Below are 21,220 nucleotides of genomic sequence, written 5' to 3' on the forward strand. Positions count from 1 at the left end.
GGTACGGCTCGACTCCCTTTGCCCCTCCACCCCCCGACGTTTGATTTCAGGTTAAATAAATGGAATTCCATTCACATTTTCTCTCTTACTTGTCTGTGTGTGACAAGTATCCCTGTGGAATGGCAGCACGGGCACAGGAATCTAACCTTACCTCAAGCTTAATCTTCTCCAGCTCTCCTCGAAGCAAATCAATTTCTTTCTTGAGATTTTCAATTTGGAGATCCCTGAAGGCAAAGAGAAAAGTCCTTAAGTCCTGAGCAGGAATCAAGTAGTAGTGAAGAGCGTAAGGTATGAGCAGGTTGCCCACAGAGCCTCATCACTGCTGTGAAGTCAACAAAAGTGATGATAATCCCTCCTTCACTTCAACGAATCAACCTCCCATCAACAATATGGGGGAAACAAGCAGGGGATCTGCAACAAAATGCTGCAGGGTTAAGTATTTCTACTACTTGATCAATTGAAATGCTATATAAATGCTACACCTTATTATTACAGTTGCTGGCTGAAAAGTGAAAGCTCACCTTCCGTTTTCCTGAGAAAACAGCCCTTACCTGTCATCTCTCAAACCGTTGGGAGGCCCAAAAGTCTGCTCAAATATATCAGAAACAATCTGGAAAAAACAAGAAAAAAGTAGAAGGATGGACCAGTGGGAGGTAATTGCTTTATATGCTTTTGTATTTCCAAAGAGAAAGTGCATGTTTTTTTTTTAAAAAATCCAATAAAGCAAAGGCATCATCAAAGTGAAGCATTTCTTCAACAGGCCGGCAGTGGATCTGTTTCTGAATGTGCCCTCGTGTGGCAGCACCAAATAACAGCAGGAGCAAAGGGGGAGCTGCTGAAACGGCAGCACAACACAAGACTCTTGAGGACAGATGTCAGGAAGGAAGCAGCTGCTTGTTAAAAACTATCCAGTTTGGGCTGTATTGCGACAATTAATTAAAGGATTATACAACAGAAGCTTTTGATGGTAGCCGTGTTTCCCTTGGCTGGTGGCCCGGATCGTTACGTGGCTCCATTCCTCGTGCAATCCTGCCTATTCCTTGGGTTGGGTTGTGTCATGCCATCTACCCCTTGCCTTATACAACACTTATATCCTGCTTTTTTGCAAGCCACCTCAAGGCTGCAGATATGGCCCTTCTTCTCTCTACTCTATTTGCAATAGCTTGTTAAGCCTGGCTAAACAAGAGAGCAACTGGCTGCAGGTCACTCAGAAAGAGTCATAAAACACAAATGCAAAAGTAGGTGGTGCCTTTATAGACCACTAAAAATTCATCCTACCATACGCAAATTTTCATGGCTCAAGGCCTTGATCCACAAAAGCTTGTGTGTTGTATGATGATTTTTAAGTGGTCTGTCAAGGTATCGCCTGCTCTTGTCTGCATCTTATTTGGCCCTGACCCCACGGCTCCCCTTTCTTTCACCAGAAAGATTCAGGGCCCCAGGAGGTCCTGAAGCAAAAGGCGACCAGCTGCCTCCTCACCGGCTGCTGCTGCTGCTGCTCCACCGCTGGGGCTGTGCTGATTTCGATCAGGGCCTCAGGTTCTTCATCTTCCGGAGCTTCCTCGGGGATCACCACGACAGGCTTCACGTGTTCGGCCAGAGCCGATGCCCGCAGGAAGTTGGGAGGGTTCTGTGAATGGAGGCGGGGGGGGAGACAGAAAAAAGAAGTCAGACATCCTGGCCGGGGGAGGGGGGTTAGAATAGGCTGCGCCCCTGGAAACCACAGCATCACAAGTATTCATTCGGCCCAGGTATTGTCCTAGACGCCCTGGGGTGGGGGCAGGCAGGCCAACCCCCCCCCCAAAACCACACAGACAAGTCCATTCCTCAATGAGTCTGGGAGCCTCATTTCTGGAAAACTAGGGACGCCACAGCAGTGGGAGTCAAAAGGAAGACCGTACCTCCGGTAGTCGGGGGATCTGGATGAGCCGCTTGAAATACAGCATGTCTGAGGCTCTCTTGAAGAAGTTCTTAAGGCTGTGGAGGAGGAAAGAGCGATCGATCTGGAGGCCGAAGGCGGGGGAGGCCGAAGCATCTGAACTGAGCAGAACGGCCTCCTTTTTCGGACGACAAAGCCTGGAATCCTCCAGCCAGCTTCACTTCTGCAGGCTGAGGGATTCTGGGAGTTGCAGGCCAAAAAAAGCATCCTTTCTAAACTGCCCTGTTGAGCACATCGGCGAGGCTAAGAGCAAGACGCCTACCTAGCAGACCCTCCTCGCCTCTCGTTCTGCCAGCAGGTAAAGACTTCACTTTATTCGGTGGGCTTAGGGGAGCTGGTAATCAGTTGGGAGCTCTCCTTTTCCAAAGTGAAGTGTTTTAAACTGTCCTTTTATTTTAATTTTGTTTTAATAGTTGCTCTCGTTTTTGTTTTAATTGCACATTATTTTTGAACTGAGTTGAATCCCATTTTGGTTAAGGTGGGACATAAATTGAACAAATAAATGGAGAAACAGGAGACACTTGAAAGCTGAAATAACTCTTTACCCTGCAGAGTTTCTTTGTTCATTCCTGTTCTCATTTCTGTTCTCGCTCGCTCACACGCATGCACACACACACACACACAGATTTCTCAACAAGTGCAGCATGGTTCCCACTGAAGAGCGACACCTGTACCTAGGTTCCACTTCAAGCTGCAGGTAAGAGTCCCCCCACGGATGGAAACACCGCTGTAGTCCACACACACAAAAAAGTCTCTTGGGATGTCCAGGAGAAGGTCAAGGTTAAAACCTCTCCCTTTTAAAAAACCATGTGTAGAGAATTGGGTTTATGTCATTTTTTTTAAATAGGGAGGAAGGGTGAACCCCCAAGGCTCACCCTCTCCTCCCTCAGCGGCCTGGCAGTCCATTCCAGGCCACCCCAATCTGGAAAGAAAAATGAAGCTGCGTTACCTGCGAAACTGTTCGTGGAACCGGTCCCGGTGGCCTTGAAGGGTATCAGCCGGCAGACCTGAAGAAGGCAAAAGAACAGGGGCCGGTTGCCGCAGACGCCCTGACCAGAGGGGGCTGAGCCCCCGTTTCTCGTTTCCCCAGAAGAGCCCAAAGGCCAGGAGGTGCAAGTGAATTCTCAGGCAGGAGGAGAACTCAGAAACAGTTGGAGGTGGGATCTGTCATCACCGCAGCTCCTGTGAGAACTTCTCCAAGCAGACACACCCAAGGCAGACATTATGGCTCGGCAGCATCAAGTACCGACGGCAGGTAAAGAACATTTCCTTCAGGGCAGCCTGTGGCAGGGCAAGCTGTGTTGCTCTTGTTGGAATAGTTTCCACAGCTGGCATTTTTTAAACGGATGTGTTTAATTCTGTTTTGATTTTCTAATGTCTTTTATTGTTGCATGCCATGATTCACAGAAATGCAAGGTTTAAACGTAATGAATAAACAATTAGGTAATAGACAAACAGAACTCACAACGCCTGAAGAGCTACGCTATTTTTTCAGCACAGTCTGACCGCTGAAGGATGCCGTTTCTTCCTTTATAATATTAGTGGCACTATCTTAGTATTGCTTGTAAGCTCCTCTAAGAACCACAGAGAAAGGCTACATACAAATTAAAGGTATCCAAAGGCTAAAAGTTCTCAAAGGAAAACACACAGTGCCCCCAAAGCCTCACAGCTACTGAGCTGTGTCATGAATTACACGGCCTTCCTTCCCAGAATTCTAAACCTATTTTACTGGTCCTGTTCCTTGTGGGCTCGGGAGATGACCCGACAAACCTGGGCTTGACTTGACCTTGCCACACGCGGAAGACCCCAGGTTTAAGACCTAATGGACAGAGTTTCGCCTTCGCCTCTTTTCCCTTAAACACCAGCACCAGCGGCTTGAAACGAGAGTTCTTTCCCTCATTCCTGCTGCTCTTGGAGATCCAGAGAGAGAGAGAAAGAGAGACGCTTCTACAATGTTCTTTTTCCAGTGGCAGAACAACCTGGCTTTTTTTGAAGCCCTATTTGGCTCAGGCAGCTGATGGCTCCTCTGCCTCATGCAATAAAATTACTCAGTAATAATATATAACAGCAGTGCCTACCCATAAGGAATTCCTCTGGGGAGTGGATGGATACTCAATGGGTGGATTCAGCTCACCTGTTGGCTCTGAAGCAAAATCATCAGTATTTTATATCTCTCTCGCTGGCATGGCCTGAAGCCTTCACAAAAATGCCATCTGTGCTGTAACTTGTAGAGTTCTGATTAAAATAGGGGACGTGAACTCGGCTGTTTGCAAACTTTCTCCCTTCAGGGGATCCCTTCCAAACCGGCCCGTCTGCCAAAGAATCCCTGTGAGCTCTCAAAAGGAATCTGTGATCGGCATCGTTTGAGGTAGGAATCCAGTGTTCAAAGGCATGCCGTCTAGACTGCGAAATGGGCCTGACCCCATGGAATGGGTCTCAAATGCCAACTTCCCTCCAGGCAGGAAATCCAACCTTCTTGGCAGGGAGAAGAACGCCGCTTGGCTTCCTCCGGGAGATGCTCCTGCTCTTCCTCACAAAGGACCGCACTGTTGGAAGGTTGCTTTCAACTTGGGCAAGTCCCCTTCGGCACTGGGAAGCCGTGCCGCTCAGACACAGTCTTGCCAGCAACAGCTAGAACAGGACAGGAGAGCGGCTGGGCCTTATGTTCATGAAGCAAGAGTAGGGAGACCTCCGGATGGCGGAAGCTGCCTGCATTTTAGTTTTTTGATTAGAAACCCAGGCTTCACCCACAGGAGCCTGGAGAGCGGGGGTGGGGGGTGGGGGCCAGGGAGCAGAACTAAATGTAGAATATAGGAACACACGCTCAGCCCAGGATGTGGTTTTCACCACCTGACTGAGCTCATCGTCCACTCGGTCTCTTTCTCTCACACACACCCATCAATTTATGTATTTATTTATTTATTTATTCGATTTTTACCCCGCCCCTGATTTAGTTTAGAAAAGGTGAAGGGGTAGAGATTAGTCTTTTGTGTTCGTTTCAAGGGCAAGAAAGGGACCTTGGCCATTTTTTTAAACTTACTAAGCACACACCTTAGATACGAAAAGCTGTTTCTTCCTCAAATCAACCACGTCAAGGTGCCCTTAGCACCACACCCCGGAGCCCCTTGACAAGTGCCAGCCCAAGAATCGAGAGTCTGGCCTGAAGCCCGCCCATCCCTCCCCCTCCCTCCTGGAGCAACTTACAGGAATGGAGCTTGAACATCAGCTTCACCGTGTAGTGGTAGAGGTGGCTGCAGTCCTGGATCACCTGAATGAGGGGAGCCAGCCGGCACTGAACCGCCGACATCTGGGAAACGGCCATGGAGGTATTGAGTTGCCTGAAAACTGAGGGGAACGAGAGGAGGGGTGAGGGTGATTTCATGTCCCAATCCTGGAGCGCTTGGTTTTACTGCATTTTAACTTTATATACGGACAGAAAGGCAGGCTAGCAGCGGGAAAATGACTACTATTAGTAGTAGTAGCCTTACCACCACTGGCACAAAGAACTGCAAAAAGGTTACGGTCAGGCCTGCAGGTGCTCTACAGACGGATGTGCACGTGGAAAACGTGGACAAGGGAAAAAATCAACAGGAACCAGAGAGATTTAGCACTGCTTAGTTACTATTGATCGCTTTTATATCCTATTCTTCTGCTACAGACTAGGGTCCAAATTAGCTAAATGGGTGAATCATTTTATTCTGGAGAAAGACGGACACCAAAAGGGGGCAGCTGTGATTTCCCCACCACTGAACTAGCCACTAGTGGCTCTCAGCACCTCTGTTTACTCAGGTTGCTGCCGGGTAAGACCGAGCACCGTCGGAACAGATTATGGGAGCTTGATCATTAACCAGAGGCAAACACAGCCTTTCACATGACAACCCAGAAATGACAAGTGGAAGGAGCGAGGGGGAACAGCAGCAAAGACAGATCTATTGGGGGGGAAAATCTCGGAGAGCCCTCTGCTAAGAAAGAGCCTGTGCAGAAGAAAGTCCGCAGCCAGACTCTTAGAACTGTGGATCTGGAATGGGACCCTCTGGGTCACTGAGTCCAGTGCCCTGCCACAAAGGCCCAGGGGGGGAATCGAACTCCCAACCCTCTGGCTCTGCAACCAGAAGCCAAACCCCTGCACTATCCAGCGTGCTCTTGTTCGCTTCCTAGCCAAGAGACGGTTTGCGGCGAACTGCTATAAACAGTTCCCCCCCCCCCCAATAGGTTCTGTGCTTTTAACAGCATTTTGGTCTACAGGCATCAGGAAGTGGTGACAGTTCCCAGGCTCTGAACAAACTTTGCCTACAGATTTCTGCAGCTTTCACTGCTCCTAAAAGGCACATGAGCAGATAAACATAGTTTTTTTGTTCGATAGGAACGCCAAAGAAGACACAGATCTGTCTGGGTGCAGAAACAGAGAGGAGAAGAGCGCTATTAAATATTGAAAAGACAAGAAAGGAACATGGACAGCAGTGTACCTGACTCGGAGAGCTTGAGTTCACAATCCATGTAGTCAAACATCTCCACCGTCAGTTGGAAGCTACAGGGAATTTAAAAAAAAAAAACAAAAGGTTATTCTTCTCAGGATGAAACAAAGGCCACTGGATGTGAAAAGAGGCAAACATTCGATTTCCTTTTCACAGAACTGAGATACGTTCTTACTTTGGATGACAATGTTCTTAATCCTTAACCAGTCAGTCTGTGCTTGGTGGAGAACTCTGGGCCTTGTAGTCTTAAAAATTAACTAATCCGCTTTCCCATACGACAGGGAAAGACAACGGCTCTCACGCAAAGGCCGGACAGAGTGAGACCTTCTGCTGCCTAAGGCAGAGCAAGAGACGGCATCCTTTGGTGTCCCCTGTGCGATGTTACTGTCGTCAAAACAACAGGAACACACTTACTGGCTGCTTGTGTCTGCTCCAATCTTAAATCTACCACAGGTCAGGATGTCACTGGAATGCTAAACTGTGGTGGGCGGACTCAAACTGGCTTGCTTCCGCTATGGTGGAAGCTTGAGGGCCATTTGTTGGGCTGATCTGCTAATGACCATCTCTAGGGTGAGAGAGTCTCACCCTGTGGCTCTCGAAACTGGGTGCTGCAACAGGGCCTCACGTGCAAGCCTTGAGAATGAAACACCATCCATGTTTTGGAAGCATTTTGTTGTTTTCTGTCTGTTTGGGAAGCCTCCCACTCCGTATCCTGTGATCCCATCCCGAAGACCAGATAAACTCGGTGAAAACACACCCGGGAGGCCAAAAAGCACATAAAGCTGTGACCCGGGCATTGGAAGTTTAGGAAACACTAGTGGGATCGCTTAATGCCAGAGGCAGGCTGCAAGGGAGCAGCTCAGCTCCAAAGCATACTTAACGAGACACGTTTGGGACACTCCATTTATACAGTCAGGGAAGAAAGGGAGTCATTATGCTTTGTCCAAAATCTCAGAAGTGTGTGGGGGCGGCGGGGGCAGTGGGGGAAAACTTACATGTTATTCACATCTGTTCCAGCAGCTTTTTCTAACACCTCATCAGTCACTTCTAGGCCTGGGGGAAATTCTGGGTGCTTCGGGAAGAAAAACAGTCGGCATTTGTTAACGGAGCAGATTTCCGTCTTGCCCAATGACACAACCCAGAATCTTTACGTGACTCTGTGGAGAGGTCTGTCTGAACCCTTGCTGTTTTGCCCACATACATCTGGCATATCCTTTCTGTTCATGCACAGAAAGGAAGAAAAAAATGTTATACCACTGCCCTGGATGTTAAAACAGACAGGTCAAACCTATGCAGAACAAGCTATCTGACTTAGTTGAAGATCGTAGTTGCCATCCTTCAAAAACACCAGCCTGGTGACCACCAGAGAAGGCGTCAGTAGGTTTGAGAACTCACCAGCAGGGTCAGCAGGGAACCACTCAGGCAGATTTTGGCAGAAGTTCAAGCCAATCGCCTTCATAAACCTCAGGACTGGCAACTGAACAGCACCATTTTCACGGCAGCAAACTTGGGTCAGTACAGGATTTGGTGCTGCCTGAGTAGCAAATGGCACCATCTAATTTACAATAAAGCCTATTATAGCCAGCCAAATAACGTTGGGGACAGGAAGCAGCAAACCTCCAAAACATCTCTTCCCATTGTTAGCAAGAGAGAGAGAGAGAAAGATTTAGTGCTGTTTCATGACACACACCATCTTCCTCTTGACCGCCAAACCAGAAAGCAATTCATCCCAACACCAAAATGTTATTAGGAAGGATGTGAAACATGGAAAGTTACTTGACAAAGAATTACCTTTAAATGGAAGGAGATTTTGGTGAGCAAAAGTTTGGTATAAATATTTACAAGCTGGCCATAACGATCGTGCAGGTGGCCCTGTTGAGAAAAGGGACCCTACTTAGAAATCAAAGCACACACAAGATTTTGATCTACGATGGGCAGCCCTGAAGGAAACTTGTTATCTGTAAAGAGATGCAAAACTGGCCCCCACCCGCAGGCACATGGCAGAAGCTCAGGGGACCAACATATATTACACGAGAGCTTGGGGTGGGATGGGGGAAAGGGACTGACCATCTTTCCCTAGTCCACCCTTCCTGCTCTAAAACGATGGAACAAGAGGTCCATCTTAAAAGCAAGACCTTCGGCGGCGACACTGTAGTGGCTTACCAAGGATATATATGCCCCCACCCCACCCCAGGTCAGGAAAACGTTGAAAGAAAGCATTTAAAAATGTCAATGTCTGCGGCAATCAGCACATTTGTAAGACTCACCCAGAGGTCTCCGGTTTCTCGGATATTACTTCGATACCGCTGACAGTCATGAAGAACCTAGGAGAGGTAGCCAATGGAGGACAGAATCAAAGACATTAGAAATACAAGCTGTACTTATTAAATAGTATTAATATATCTCATCTGACTACCTCAGAAACAGAGGGGCTGGAATGTAATTGGGTGACAGATGATAGAAACATGTAGTAGTCAAAGAATTTGAAAATTAGCTGAAAAGGAAACATGAAATTAAGTTTTCTGTAAAGTGTGTGTCTGTCTGTCTGTCTTTGACAGTTCTTAAGAGCAGGACAGCCCTACCATTAGGCAGGATGAGGTGGCTGCCTCGGGTATTAGACTTTTAGGTGTCACGAAACAGCAGCAGTTATTAATCTGTTGCTGCATTATGATTGCCAGGGATAGCAAACAGTAAGATTTTCTGCCTTAAGTGCCCAAATAACTTGTTTGGACAAGGGTCCTCAAGGCATGTGGGTTCAAGCACCAAAATGTCATGTATCTTCTCTGAGTAATTAGAATGACAGGTCTCAACGCTGCTTCTTTTATCTGCATAACTGTGATTAAGATTTTGTAGAGTAGTTTGCGGCTTTTATTTTGGAGGAGAAATGCATGAGCAAATCATGTGCAAGAAGATGGCAAAAGCCAACTTTTTACATGATCTCAGGGAAGAATCTCTGCGCCTTCTTAATTGTACAGTTGCAGCTGAATTACTTTTTAGAAAAAAGGTTGTATCCTTTGTGTAAAAATGAGCAAGCTTACGTTCGGATGCCCGTCCCGAAGGACTTTGTGGAGAACGTGGCAGAACTTCCAGCTCAGGATGGCACTGCTGGGGAGGGGAAGACCGATCGCATAGGACCAAAACGTAAATGCTCCTTTCTCGTGATGAGTTCCCAGAATGATCCCTGGGTCAAAGTCAAGGGCAATCTTAAATAGGGTGCACAAGGGGGTGAAGAAACCCTAAATCCTGTATGTGGATTCATGCAAAGTTCTATTCGTGGACCAGTCCCTAGAGAATGCCAACAGACACAGGATTCTAATGTATAACCCGGTGTCCAGGAGTCTAGTGAGAGACAGTAATGGAAACGCATACAGGAAGCATGCCAATCGGTTACTTGGCCGTCCATAACACAGTCTCTTCCTTCCCAGAAAACCACCGGTTGTGGCGCCAGCACTGGCTCCTGCATTGCTTTATACTGTCTGCTTATGTACCATTTGATGCCATAAAACTGCAAAGAAGTCGGCATTCCACTAAGCCACTGGCATTCATTCCTTCCCCCCATTTCCTAGCTGACAGCCTTTAAACTGAAAGCTCTTTGGGGCAGACACCAGCTTTTGCTTTGCTAGCTGGCATTGTGCTGTTGCGCCAGCAGGGAGACAAAAGGCCCTTGTAAAGGCCAACTAGGAGGAAGACCCTCCAGGAATGGGAGGAGGCCAAGGGGCACAGCGACCCCAAAAGGATACTGCGGGCGTGCTTCTCTTTCACTGGAGCTTCCAAGGTGTTGATGGCTTTACTGATGCTCATGGCCTGGAACGGGGGAAGGAAAAAAGGAAAGAAAGCTGATATGAAAGACAGCATCGGTGAGGATTTCAAAATTTCTAACAATACAGCCATGAGCTAAGAAGCTCCACCTGCACACTTGAATCTGCCTCTATCTGTATGCAGAGATCCCCTTTCTCTGCAACTGAGTTTCAACCACAGCTTGACCAAAAAAAAAAAGCAAACAGCCCGCCCTCGTGCCCACAGTTTTCGAGGTGACTTTCAAACAAAAGAATGTCCTTCTTCATCCCTTCAAATCAAGGGGTACGTTTTAATATTATTATTTTGCATTGGAATGCAAAAAAACCTGGGTTGATAAGGGAGAAAAATAATAACCAGGCAGCACACACGTTTCTGGACTTTCTCCCTAGGAATTGTCTAGGCAGATGGAGTGTTTTGATAATACTCTGAATTGTGCAGGACATATTTTCACCTCCCATGGAAGCCTTACTGCAGGACTGGATTGTGTCCTTGACAGGGCACTGAGAGCTTTCCCGTGTCTTTCCCTTTTCCTGCCCCATGCCCGAAGGGGAAACCTGCCATCCTTGCATGGTAGGCAAGACAGCAAATGGCAGTGGGCCGGGGTGTATGGAAAGTAATCAGCAGAAGCAGGAAGAAGATTTTAAAGACATTTTCTGAATAATGTTGGGCTTTGTTAAACTCAATATCCAAACCAAATTAAGAAATAGCCTAGCAAATATCAAAGAGTTATATGGAAAATGTTCCTTCCTTTTGAATTAGTTAGGAGCCACACACACCCCGAAAGTATATTCAAATGGGAAATAAAAAATTCCCGGATGTAGCTGTATGTGGTAGTGGGTTCAACAGCGACTGGAAAATGCAGCCCTCAACATTACCCCTGGCCGCGCAGGCAAAACAATCCACATTCGGAATGCTTGGGTTACAACATCAAGCTTGATAAGGAATTCAGTTCCCTCTTCGACCAGGAATTTGATTCTCTTGACATTAAAAATTAACAGGGGGTGGGGCATGAGACAAAGTTAACCCAGGGATCCAGGAGCCTAATCCAAACTTGGGAAGAACTAATTCAACTACCACCAAACGTAGGTGACCTGCCACGCCTGGCCTTAAGAGAGTCGTAGTCTGTCAACAATTACATTTTCAATTAATATTCTAGACCACATGGTTGCACAGAATAAACCTTCTCTCCCAATTAAGCACACATCAACATAGAAACAAGGTTTAGATGGATGGTGCCTTGGAAGACAGTCTATGCCAGGATGTCCAATGTTTCTGACATCAAGGGCCTCATCGGCTGTTGCCGTCCAAGTAAGCAGTTACTGTGAAACGAGAACTGGCACCTCGGTGAAGGGCTAACTCAGACATCCCATATAAGCCCCACTATGTTCAAAGAGGCTTTTCCTACTTCATGGGCACAGAATTCCAACTTGAGACGCACGATACAGAAGTCACCACAATCAAAGCATTTTGTGTGCCGAAAATAATCTCTCAGCCGGGTCTGTCACGGTTGCTGATTGCATCCTACACTGAGACAAAATCAATTACCACCAAAGTAGTCTTCGTCTGGGCAAGTATTTACATGACCCATCATGAAGAGCTTCCAAGCATTCTTCAGAATTGGAAGTGGAGTTGGTAACACCTTCCATTCTGTATTCCCCCCCCCAGACCAAAATTTCTTTGTTTTCCCCCTCATGTCAAGTCATGCATACTCCTAAGCAACAACTACATTTGGGAATCAAACAAATAGCACTGTATAAACAACTAATCAACCTATGGAAAAATGAATGTCCTACAGTGTTTGCTTTTATCACCAGGTCTACTAGAAGATGACGGAGGCATTTTTATCTCACTAGCTCCTTGTGGTGTAGGTTATGACAAAAATGCTGGCTGTCCCAGTGTTTCCTCTTCAGATTGATGGCTGATTAATATCTCGAGGACCTTGTCTCCTCCACCTGGAAGGCCTTTTTATTAGAATCTATTTTTAAAATGCAACATCCTCTTCTCTACCAAGACTAAGTGAAGGGCACTTCACATTATTGTGTGTGTGCTGTTGTTTTTTAAATGAGCAGCTGCATTAGCTTGTCTTACAGCATTCATGAATTAAAGATAAGACAGGAGTAACTGATACAAGGATATCCCCTCCATATTACCGTAACCTTAAAATGCAGGGTGAATGCCAGGACTAGAAAAACGGAATAAAGTATTAAGTGCTTTTTAATGTGTGTTGGGAGAATGCAATTAGAATGGACATGATAGGTCTAAGAAAATTACTGATTTCCAGTGGTTTTAAAAACTGTCCATTCCCCTGGACTAAATGATACCGCTGAAATGTACGTAAGTAACCACATCCATTTATTCAATTATTATCTATGGGGTTATTTGATAATCATTTACTGATGGTTCTTTGCACAGAGTTGCTTTCACTGTTCTATTTTCATTTTATTGAGGTTTTTTCTTCCTACAGGTGGTATTCTAATTTCTGGCTTGTTCTACTCTGTAAGTCTGTAGTACATTTTAAACAATTAAAGCATACAAAAGAAGGCTGAGATCCCTAGGATTAGTGTGTGTTGGAGGAACAGCCAGGAGTATCATTCAGTCCTGATATTGAAAAACAAACCCGTGGGCTCAATATATGCCATATTCTGTTTATTTAAGTGTTAAAAGACCTTTAAGAGAATGGTGGGAAATCCCTTGTAGAGCAAATGTGAAAGTAAAACCACTCCCCACCCCTCTTAGGTCCCAGTAGTTCTGATGTCAGTGTGAAGGTTGAACTTTGCTGTGCCTGAATTATCTCAGCCATTGCTGGAAATCTTGGGCGGGCTAAGGTTTCTCCAACTGCATGCATAAGGGAGAGAGACTGTTACAGTACGCCTTTTGTGCCAAACAGAGACGGGTGGATCTTAGGGGTCTAGTGAAAAGAAAATTAGAGTACTGTAAATCTCTCAGGAGCCTGAATGCTGCCTGTTGCATCCAAGGTGGAAAAACCATCTGGTGAAAAGGTTTTATTTAACCCGAGAACCCAGGGTCATCCCATGAAGTCAAAACAGCGGGAGCTTAAGGACACACAGAGGCGAATATTTCTTCACACAGTGCACCGCCAATTCACCGTATGCACTGCCAGCACTAATCGTTATATCCTGAAAAGTGTAGTTCAACACACGCTTTTCCCCCCCAACTTGCAGATCGGCAAACTCACAGGAATGACCGCCTTCCTTCCACGGATGCTCCATCTCGGGCTGGGCGAAGGGCTGCCTTCCAATCGCTTCTAGGCCTGATCTCATTTTGTACAGAAGTCCATTGTGGCCTCACTTCATTGAGATTCCAAGAACTAGTCTTGCAGCTGAACTGGAGAAATGAATGATGCTCTCTCTTTTGAGAGCGAGATATGACTAATGCCCTGTCTCTTTAATCTGAAAGGCTTCTGCATGCCAGTGACAAACACATTATAGATACCAACATTTTTCTGACCTAGTCCTCTTAAGTTTGCTAAGTGCAAATGGCTCTTTCTATCTTTGACTATCCCTGCAGAGGGAAGAAAGGTGAATTTTTGGCTTAAACTTCTATTCTGGAAGGTATTATTAACATCCTTCCTCTTAGAACTGGACTAATGCATGTGGAGAAACCTGAAGAAAGTGTTTCAACATTCAAATTCAAAATATAAACAACGAAGTTCTCCTGGGACTGGAAATTGAAAGTGCTTCTTTGTGACTGTGAAGCTATCCTGACTTTCCCTGCTTTAAAGATTTTCTTAACTAATCGTTAACCTCTCGATGGGCCACTGAAACCTCTTTCAAAGATAATTGTGCAAATATTCCAGGCAAATATTCACAGTAGGATGGAGTAGACCAGGTCAGCCCAAGCCTAAACAATGAAATACAGAAACTGTGTTTAGACAGCCAAGGATAAAGCTGCGAGGGCCCTCCTTCCCTGCCCAGAGATTTAGGGCAAAGTTGTGCTCGTTAATTTAAGCACGCTCATGTTGCTTTGATCTCCTCTACATTCTCATTACACTGTCCATTTGATAGGAATCCGACAGAAGAATCCTTTAGATCTGCTCATCCCTCTTAACCACTGCTCAGCGACATCCCAGCTACCACGCTCCCTGCTCCCTGGATGACTTCCAGCCGGAAAAATCTCTCTCTGTTCAATGTGACACCAAATTCTTAATGAGGCGCTCAGCTAAGAAATTGCAGAACAAGGAAGCTGGTGTGCTTGCCAACCTGGCCACGGCCAAAGCAGAGAACTCAAAAAAGTTCATGCCACCTCTTTGAACAGGGTGAACTTTCACAGATTAGGTTTTGAAGCAAAGAACCTGTTCTGATCCAAGTGTAAAATTCTGGTCAATTTCAGAAAAGGTCTTAGGGTTGTTTTGCTACGCAGTCAAGGTCAAAGGGGGCAAAGAAGTCCAGCATATTTTGCCTGGAAGCTCTTCTTGCCAGTTACTAATCCCTTAGGAGGCGTCCTTCAGAGGGGCAAGGTACCGACCACCCTCCACTAAGGGTGGCGTCAGTCCTACCGACCCACGCAGTTATCCTTCCCCTGACGGTTACACTCCCTGTGAACCAGGGAAATACCTGGAATGAACGCAGTTTCTCGCTGGCAAGGCATTCAGATTGACCCCTAAAGCTACTACGGGTGAACAGTTTGAAGCAAAATTGAGCACGGAAGCAGCTAAAGGCGGGGGAGAAAAACACCCCAGCCGACTGCGCCTGCCAGAGAGAAAAGGGCTGGAGGTTTCTAGGCGCCCATCCAGACCAGAACGCTGGACCGGCCCAGACAGCCATCTGCCACATTCTGGCAGGGTGGTTTCCCTCGTCTTCCACAAGCCGCCACTTCTGGGGGGGGGGGAGTAGGTGATTCCGTAAGGGGGGGGGAAGAAAAGCTACACCTAAGGAAGCACCCGTCTGAATCATGACAGCAGAAACCCATGGCTGCTTCATGCCTCCGCTTCCCCTGTCTGGAGAAGTGGGTGGAAGATACCAAGTGGGGCCACGGGCAGTTTGGCAACCCAGCCTCGCCTTCAGGCCATGACGTGCTCCTGGCGATGCCTCTGTTCCACCAGCAGCCCACTGCGGTGTGGAAAAAAGCTGCGTTCCCTAGGGTGGCGCAACAGGGACTGGGGATCAAGTGAGCAAGTATGCCGCTTGACAGCTTTACCTAATTGAGCTTTCAGGGCAGGAGAACAAGAGACAAACACCTTGCTCTGAGGCTTAGCCAGGGCAACCTGCCGGGCAGGAGCAACTCTGTTTTCATTGCACCTGCATTACATAACAGCATCCAGCAAGAGGGGAGAAGATTGTTAGAGATGCCAGACAATGAACTACTGATCAGTTAGTTGCATGGCATCTTCTGAGAATGTGCCATCCACCTCTAAGGAGGGAGCCGTGGCCTTACAGTCCCCACTCCCGGGTTTAAAGCTTGCCATTACTGAGTGCCCCCCACCCCACCCCAAATACGAAAGGTCTGAAGAGTCTTTGCTGAGCAGAGGGGCCACTAGTTAGGGGGCACCAAATGAAACTCCAAATCCCACCTGGAACACCCTTGGCCACAAAGATAAGCATACACTGCTATCCTGAACAGGTGGAGTTAGAGCCTTGTTTATTAAACAAGGAAAACAGAATTTGGAAATAGTTAAAAAAAAACAGAAAAATCATTCCCATCTCTCATTATTACAGTGCTTGAAAAGTAATCTCTGGTGGCAGCTAATTTCTATGTTGGAAAAAAGAGTAACTTTTTATGATACTTTTCTTGCACTGCTTGCAACTTTTTAAAAATTTCCTGTTGGAATACCTTCAAATGCCCACTAAAAATACTTTCTGGAACCCTCTCTAACATATTAGACTGGCACCCTAGTAAAAGTTAACTGACTGAAAGTTACTTCCTCCTTGAATAACTATCCAGCTGCTGGGTGAATTCTTCAGCAACGTGTTTTCCAAAATTCAAGCATCTCCTGCCAGCATCTGGCTGAATCATGTTCTCCTGAGCCAAATGGCGGGGGGGGGGGGGAAGTGAGTCAGAATCATCTTGGAACCACCAAGATGATGCAGCCATGAAGCAAGGGAGTTAATTGTTTTGTTGTTAGACCAAACTGGTATTTCTGGTTTGGGGGTGGTAGATGCATTTAGATTTCCTTGGTGTAGACAAAAAAGGCTACTTCCTCCAACATGATCTCATTTCCCTCCCCGTTACCACTAAAGTGCTCCAAGAAAGTGTCAGAAGACTCAAGAGCTAGTTAGTATCATTAGCAGTCAGCTAAGTACCTCACCCAAAAGCTTCCGTCATTTGGAATGTCTAACGAACATACAACATTGATTTCAACTTAGTCAGACCACAGCTTGGAAACATCAAGCACGAGAAGGTATCATGTTGACATTCATCACTGCTTTACGAATTTATAGCATCACAGTGTTAACATCAGATACCATGTTAGGGTAATGCATTCATGACGCAACAGCCTCAAAATGTTTTTGAAAACCACCTTTCTGAAATAACACGTAAACATGGTTTGGTATACTATCACTGGAGAAAAATAACTGTTATAGTAAAAAATGCATGTCACATAGAGACGATGGCCCAAATCCTGTTTCTTTACCCTAGCAAACCACACTAGAATAGGCCCCCTGAATTGTTTCTGCCTTGCTCTCATTTCACGCTTGCTTCTGAGGCTTCTTCTCCCAGCTCCTCCGAAAAGATTTCTTAAAGGTGGTCTAAAAAATAATTAAAATAAACGGCTTCACTTTGGAAGGCTCGTGCCCCCTTGAAAAAATTATCCTACTCTGCCCCTCCAAGTTTTATAAAGTATGGCATAAGGACTTATCGCCCTGTGCAGACTCTCTCCCTCCTCCCGAACACACTCCGGATATCTTCTATACAAACATGTCTTTAAAACAGAGAGTTTTATAACAGCAGGTTAAGGTCTAAGAAGGGAGGGAAAATATAAAATCTCTTGACCTTTGAAGGCTGAAGAAACACAACTGCAGAATTGACACTGAGGTGGCATTTTGCTGACATACACCCAGCGTGCAATTCAGGCAAAATCATGCCCTCCTGGGCGCTTGTAGGCCGATGAGGAAGAGGGTCACATGTGAACCAGATGTTTTACTTATCATCCCCAGTAAGAAAGTACATGTGTGTATTTGTGTGTGTGTATGTTCACACACACACACACACACACACACACACACACACACACACACACACACACAATCTCTCTCTGGAGTATATAACATGCAGTTTAGACGTTTCAGGCACAATAGAGCTGGCCGCTGTCCAGTTCAATCTCCGGTCTAAATGAATAGAGGTTTCCTGCCCTCTAAATGCCCTGTAAACTTAAACGGAGGAGGAGGCCCATATCGTCCCAAAAACTCTGGCTCCAGTCACGGATGAGGAAGAAAGGCAGCTGGCCCAGGCCACACCATCCCTCAGTGAAACGATCATGGTGGTGGTGGGCTGAACTGCTGAATTTTAAGAGAGCTTACATTTCAAGTGTTACATCTTTGGATCGTAACCCCCAAGCCTAGAAACTTTATGCAAGTTCCGGTACAAATCCCTATACAATTTCCTCCGAAACCAAGGAGCAGAGCTTAGAAAAGGTATCTTTTGGACGATGATCCCCAGCATCTCCCACTGTGGCCACGCTGGCCACGAGATTAGTAGTATTCCCCCACCTCTGAACCTGGAACATTACATCATGAAACACCACAGTGAGCGACAAGTCAGCCTTATGATCTTTCTTGCTCAGCACTATCTATACTAAAAATCCATACCTGATCATCAGGACAAATGCTCTATGCAAAGTTCAGTCACTCTGACCTTTCCGTGTCCCCTTCTCTTCTCACGCAGCCCGGAGGCCACCTGCTGCCATGTCTAGACACCAGTGGTCCCTCCGCGCTCTGCTTCCCCATGTCATTGCCAGCAGGTCACCCACTAAGACCAGTTCAGCTCCTCCTGGGCAGAGGCCCAAGTCCTACGGCAGAGCGCACTCTCGCAAAGAGACAATCCTGGGTTCCCTGCCCGTTAGCTCCAGTTCCACTGGACCATTAACAGGGAAACGACAGAGGAGGCCTCTTTCGGCCAAGAGTCTGGAGAACCGTAAACAAAAAAATGGCTGTATCCAATGCTCTGTCAGAGGTAGAGCAGCTCCCATTCCCTACATGTATTTGTGCGCTTTATTTCTTTGTATAATTATGGGATGTACATTCTGTCTTCCTCCCTATCCCGGCAGCTTATGGTTGAACAGAATTGTACGTCCAATTAAAAGGTACCAAAAGCCCAACCATTCAAGAAGAATAAAAGGCATGTGTCCAAATGATGCAAAACATGTATTTAAGGAAAATAAAGGACTCAATGGGGGTGGGGGGGATGAGGTTCTTCCTCACTGAGTGGTCAGTTGTCAAGATGCTGCCTGACTCAAAAGGTCTTACAAGCGGGGGGGTGGTGGATGCGGGTGGCAGTCTAAGGTTGTGTAACTCAAGAGTACCCGACGAGGTGCTCTCTTGCATTTCCACTAAAGAGAATCAACAAAAGTGCCCCCCTCTCCAGGATTTCAAAGCCTGGGGAGACTCAGATGGGAGGAGAGGCAGACATTACTCTCAAGAATCAGCCACAGTTTCAACTCATTAACCTGTAATTAACCTAGATGCTTCTATGTGGTTCTCACCTCCGTCCTCTTCCTGGTGTCATAGGCCTTCTTGCCTCCCAGCTTCCTTTTCCCAATGTCCTGCTTTAGCAAAAACAGGGGAGATCCGGGTTCAACCCCACCCCCAACTTAGTCATGAAACTCATCAGGCAACCATAGGCCGGTCACACACTCTCAACCTGACAGATGAGCTTCTTGAGGGAAGTCTGTAAACTCACAATAAACTTTTGAAGGCTTTGTTAAAATGCAGTTCAAGTCTAAAGTGTATTTCCTAAAAACAGAGCTGCTTTTTTTGAGACTTCAGCTGCTGAGAAGAAATTCCCCTCCAACACACAGAACGTGTTCACCCAGTTCGTCAAAACAAGACTAAGTAAGGGACTTAACCTTGTGTCCCAGTAAGGTTTGCAGCGAACATTTCTCCTCTCTAGGTTTTGTGCCCCGAACCAGATTCACTAGATCATCAAGGACTTACGAGATCTGTATTGATCTGTATTTTTAGCAACATGAGGAACCCCAAAGAGATAAAAGTATGCAAAATATGGAAACCAGAAAATAAGGAGTTTCCACATCCATTTTTAACAAGGTGAGCTGTGTGTTTTTCAAAGAAACCCTTGTCCAACCATTTGCAAAGAGAGAGGTGCTGTTACAAGGTAAAACCACCAAGAGTCCAGTGAAACCTTTACAGCAATGTATAACCTTTCAATGTATAAGCAATGTATAAGCTTTCAATGTACAGTCTAAACTCCCGGAGGCAGTGGAAGACAGGAGGGCCTGGTGCACTTTGGTCCATGGGGTCACAAAGGGTCGGACACGATTTAAGGACTAAACAACATCAATAAGCTTTCATGAGCTATAGAGAAATACCGACAGGTCAGTCTTTGAAGTCCACAGGACTCCATTGTTTTTTTCCCCCTAGTTCCTGGCATTCGTCAGTAAAGTCTCTCTCTTTCTTCCCCAGGCCTACATATACACGCACGCACACACAAGAGTCAACACAGCATCAGCTGCCAAAACTATTGTGTAACCTGGCCTAAAGGTGTGTTACAGTCAAGGTGTGCTGGGCCATTAGAAGCGAGTCCTTCCTGATTTTGCCAAAGGTCCCGGACAGATGAAAGCAGTAAACAAGGTATACGGTTTTTTGTTTTGTTTTGTTTTGTTTTGAAGAAAGGGGAAAAAGGGTGGGCAGTGATACCCTAAGGCTCAGAAAATAACTTGAGAGAGAGAGAGAGAGAGAGAACAGGCCTAGGACAGGAGCTCTGGCGTCTAACTTAGCAACACCTGCCTCAGTGTGGGAGGACGAACTGTCTTTGCTCTGAGCTTGTTCAGAGGTCCTTTGCTTGATTGCATTTCAGTTTCTTTAAAAACTGAAGCCTGAAGTATCTATAAAGAGATCCCATGGGAACAGCTTTGATCATCTGTTAGACCAAGTGTGTAACACATTATTCTGGCACCTTAATGAGAAATAGATTTAATTGTGGCACAGATTTTAAGGCCTACAGGTCAGGTCAGCAGCTGCAGCCCATGGGCGGCGACAGGTTCTGCCACAACAAACTTGGACCCATTTCAAGGAAGGCTCAACAAACAAACGTAAAGGTCTAGTAATACTACCAATGGCATATTTACGGAAAATAAGAAATAAACATCCAAGTTCACACACAAGAACACAACCAAGTGCTACACACCAGCAAAGAATATACAAAGCCCCCAATTATCCAAACAGATATATACACACAGACTTGGTACTTATATGATACCAAGAAAAAAATAAACAGTTACCCTGACATTTAAGAATGTGTCTTGTGCACAGACAATTTGGTTTTAGATCATAAAAGAGACTACACACCAAGCTTCCCCTACCTGGTGACTATAAGGGGCTATAAAACAGACATCTGATGGAGAACTAATAGGGTGGGAGTCATAATTAAACACAACGGCCAGGCGGCCAGATCAGAAAGCTGCCCTGCATATTCTTATCACATGCCTGCACACAGCAGCAAAACCACCCACCCAGACTAATGAAGAAATTAAAAACATGTAGGCTTCAGTCTCAGAGCCTCAGAATGCAACAGACATAGGTAACCTCTGAGCATCTGCAGAGCAACTTTCTTTCACTATCACTGAACCTCCAATAAGAATTTCACCAAGTGCAGTGTGTTTGCAGGTCGTCCAGAACCCCCACCTGGGAAATGTAGGTGGTCATGTGCCCACATGGGATGCCACAGAAATGTTTAGCAGAAATTGACACACGGAAAAGGCAACCAGGGAGCATACAAGAACATCCTCCGATACTCCATTGCAGGCCACGCCAGAGATTAAATTAATTATTGGTAATGGGAATATCTAGTTTGCTATCCCCAAGCCTTCAAGGTT

At 46.1% G+C, this 21,220-nt stretch overlaps 1 protein-coding gene and 1 long non-coding RNA gene across 4 annotated transcripts in view; one reads left to right on the forward strand and one right to left on the reverse strand.

Moving 5' to 3' along the window:
• HIP1R (huntingtin interacting protein 1 related) overlaps positions 1–21,220 on the reverse strand; it is a 35,555-nt gene that overhangs the window by 12,334 nt on the left and 2,001 nt on the right. For 2 of the 3 annotated variants that reach the window (XR_012081842.2, XM_072983107.2), the window contains exons 2-13: positions 10,155–10,218; positions 9,453–9,595; positions 8,682–8,738; positions 8,206–8,286; positions 7,410–7,486; positions 6,406–6,467; positions 5,144–5,284; positions 2,889–2,946; positions 1,902–1,977; positions 1,481–1,630; positions 552–610; positions 152–224 (exon numbers count right to left, since the gene is read on the reverse strand). Coding sequence is in view for 2 of the 3 variants with exons in the window: in XM_072983107.2 (XP_072839208.2) it covers positions 152–224; positions 552–610; positions 1,481–1,630; positions 1,902–1,977; positions 2,889–2,946; positions 5,144–5,284; positions 6,406–6,467; positions 7,410–7,486; positions 8,206–8,286; positions 8,682–8,738; positions 9,453–9,595; positions 10,155–10,218 (1,041 nt within the window). In the remaining variant the exon portion in view is untranslated. Of the gene's footprint in view, positions 1–151; positions 225–551; positions 611–1,480; positions 1,631–1,901; positions 1,978–2,888; positions 2,947–5,143; positions 5,285–6,405; positions 6,468–7,409; positions 7,487–8,205; positions 8,287–8,681; positions 8,739–9,452; positions 9,596–10,154; positions 10,219–13,408; positions 14,918–21,220 lie in introns of those variants that run through there. The other variant, XM_072983109.2, reaches the window with a different exon arrangement.
• Positions 515–957, forward strand: LOC144584792 (uncharacterized). The gene is made up of 2 exons (XR_013539239.1): positions 515–653; positions 761–957. It is a non-coding gene; the product is annotated as an uncharacterized LOC144584792 (long non-coding RNA).

Source organism: Pogona vitticeps, chromosome 14, assembly GCF_051106095.1.
Source record: "Pogona vitticeps strain Pit_001003342236 chromosome 14, PviZW2.1, whole genome shotgun sequence".
NCBI lineage: Eukaryota > Metazoa > Chordata > Lepidosauria > Squamata > Agamidae > Pogona > Pogona vitticeps.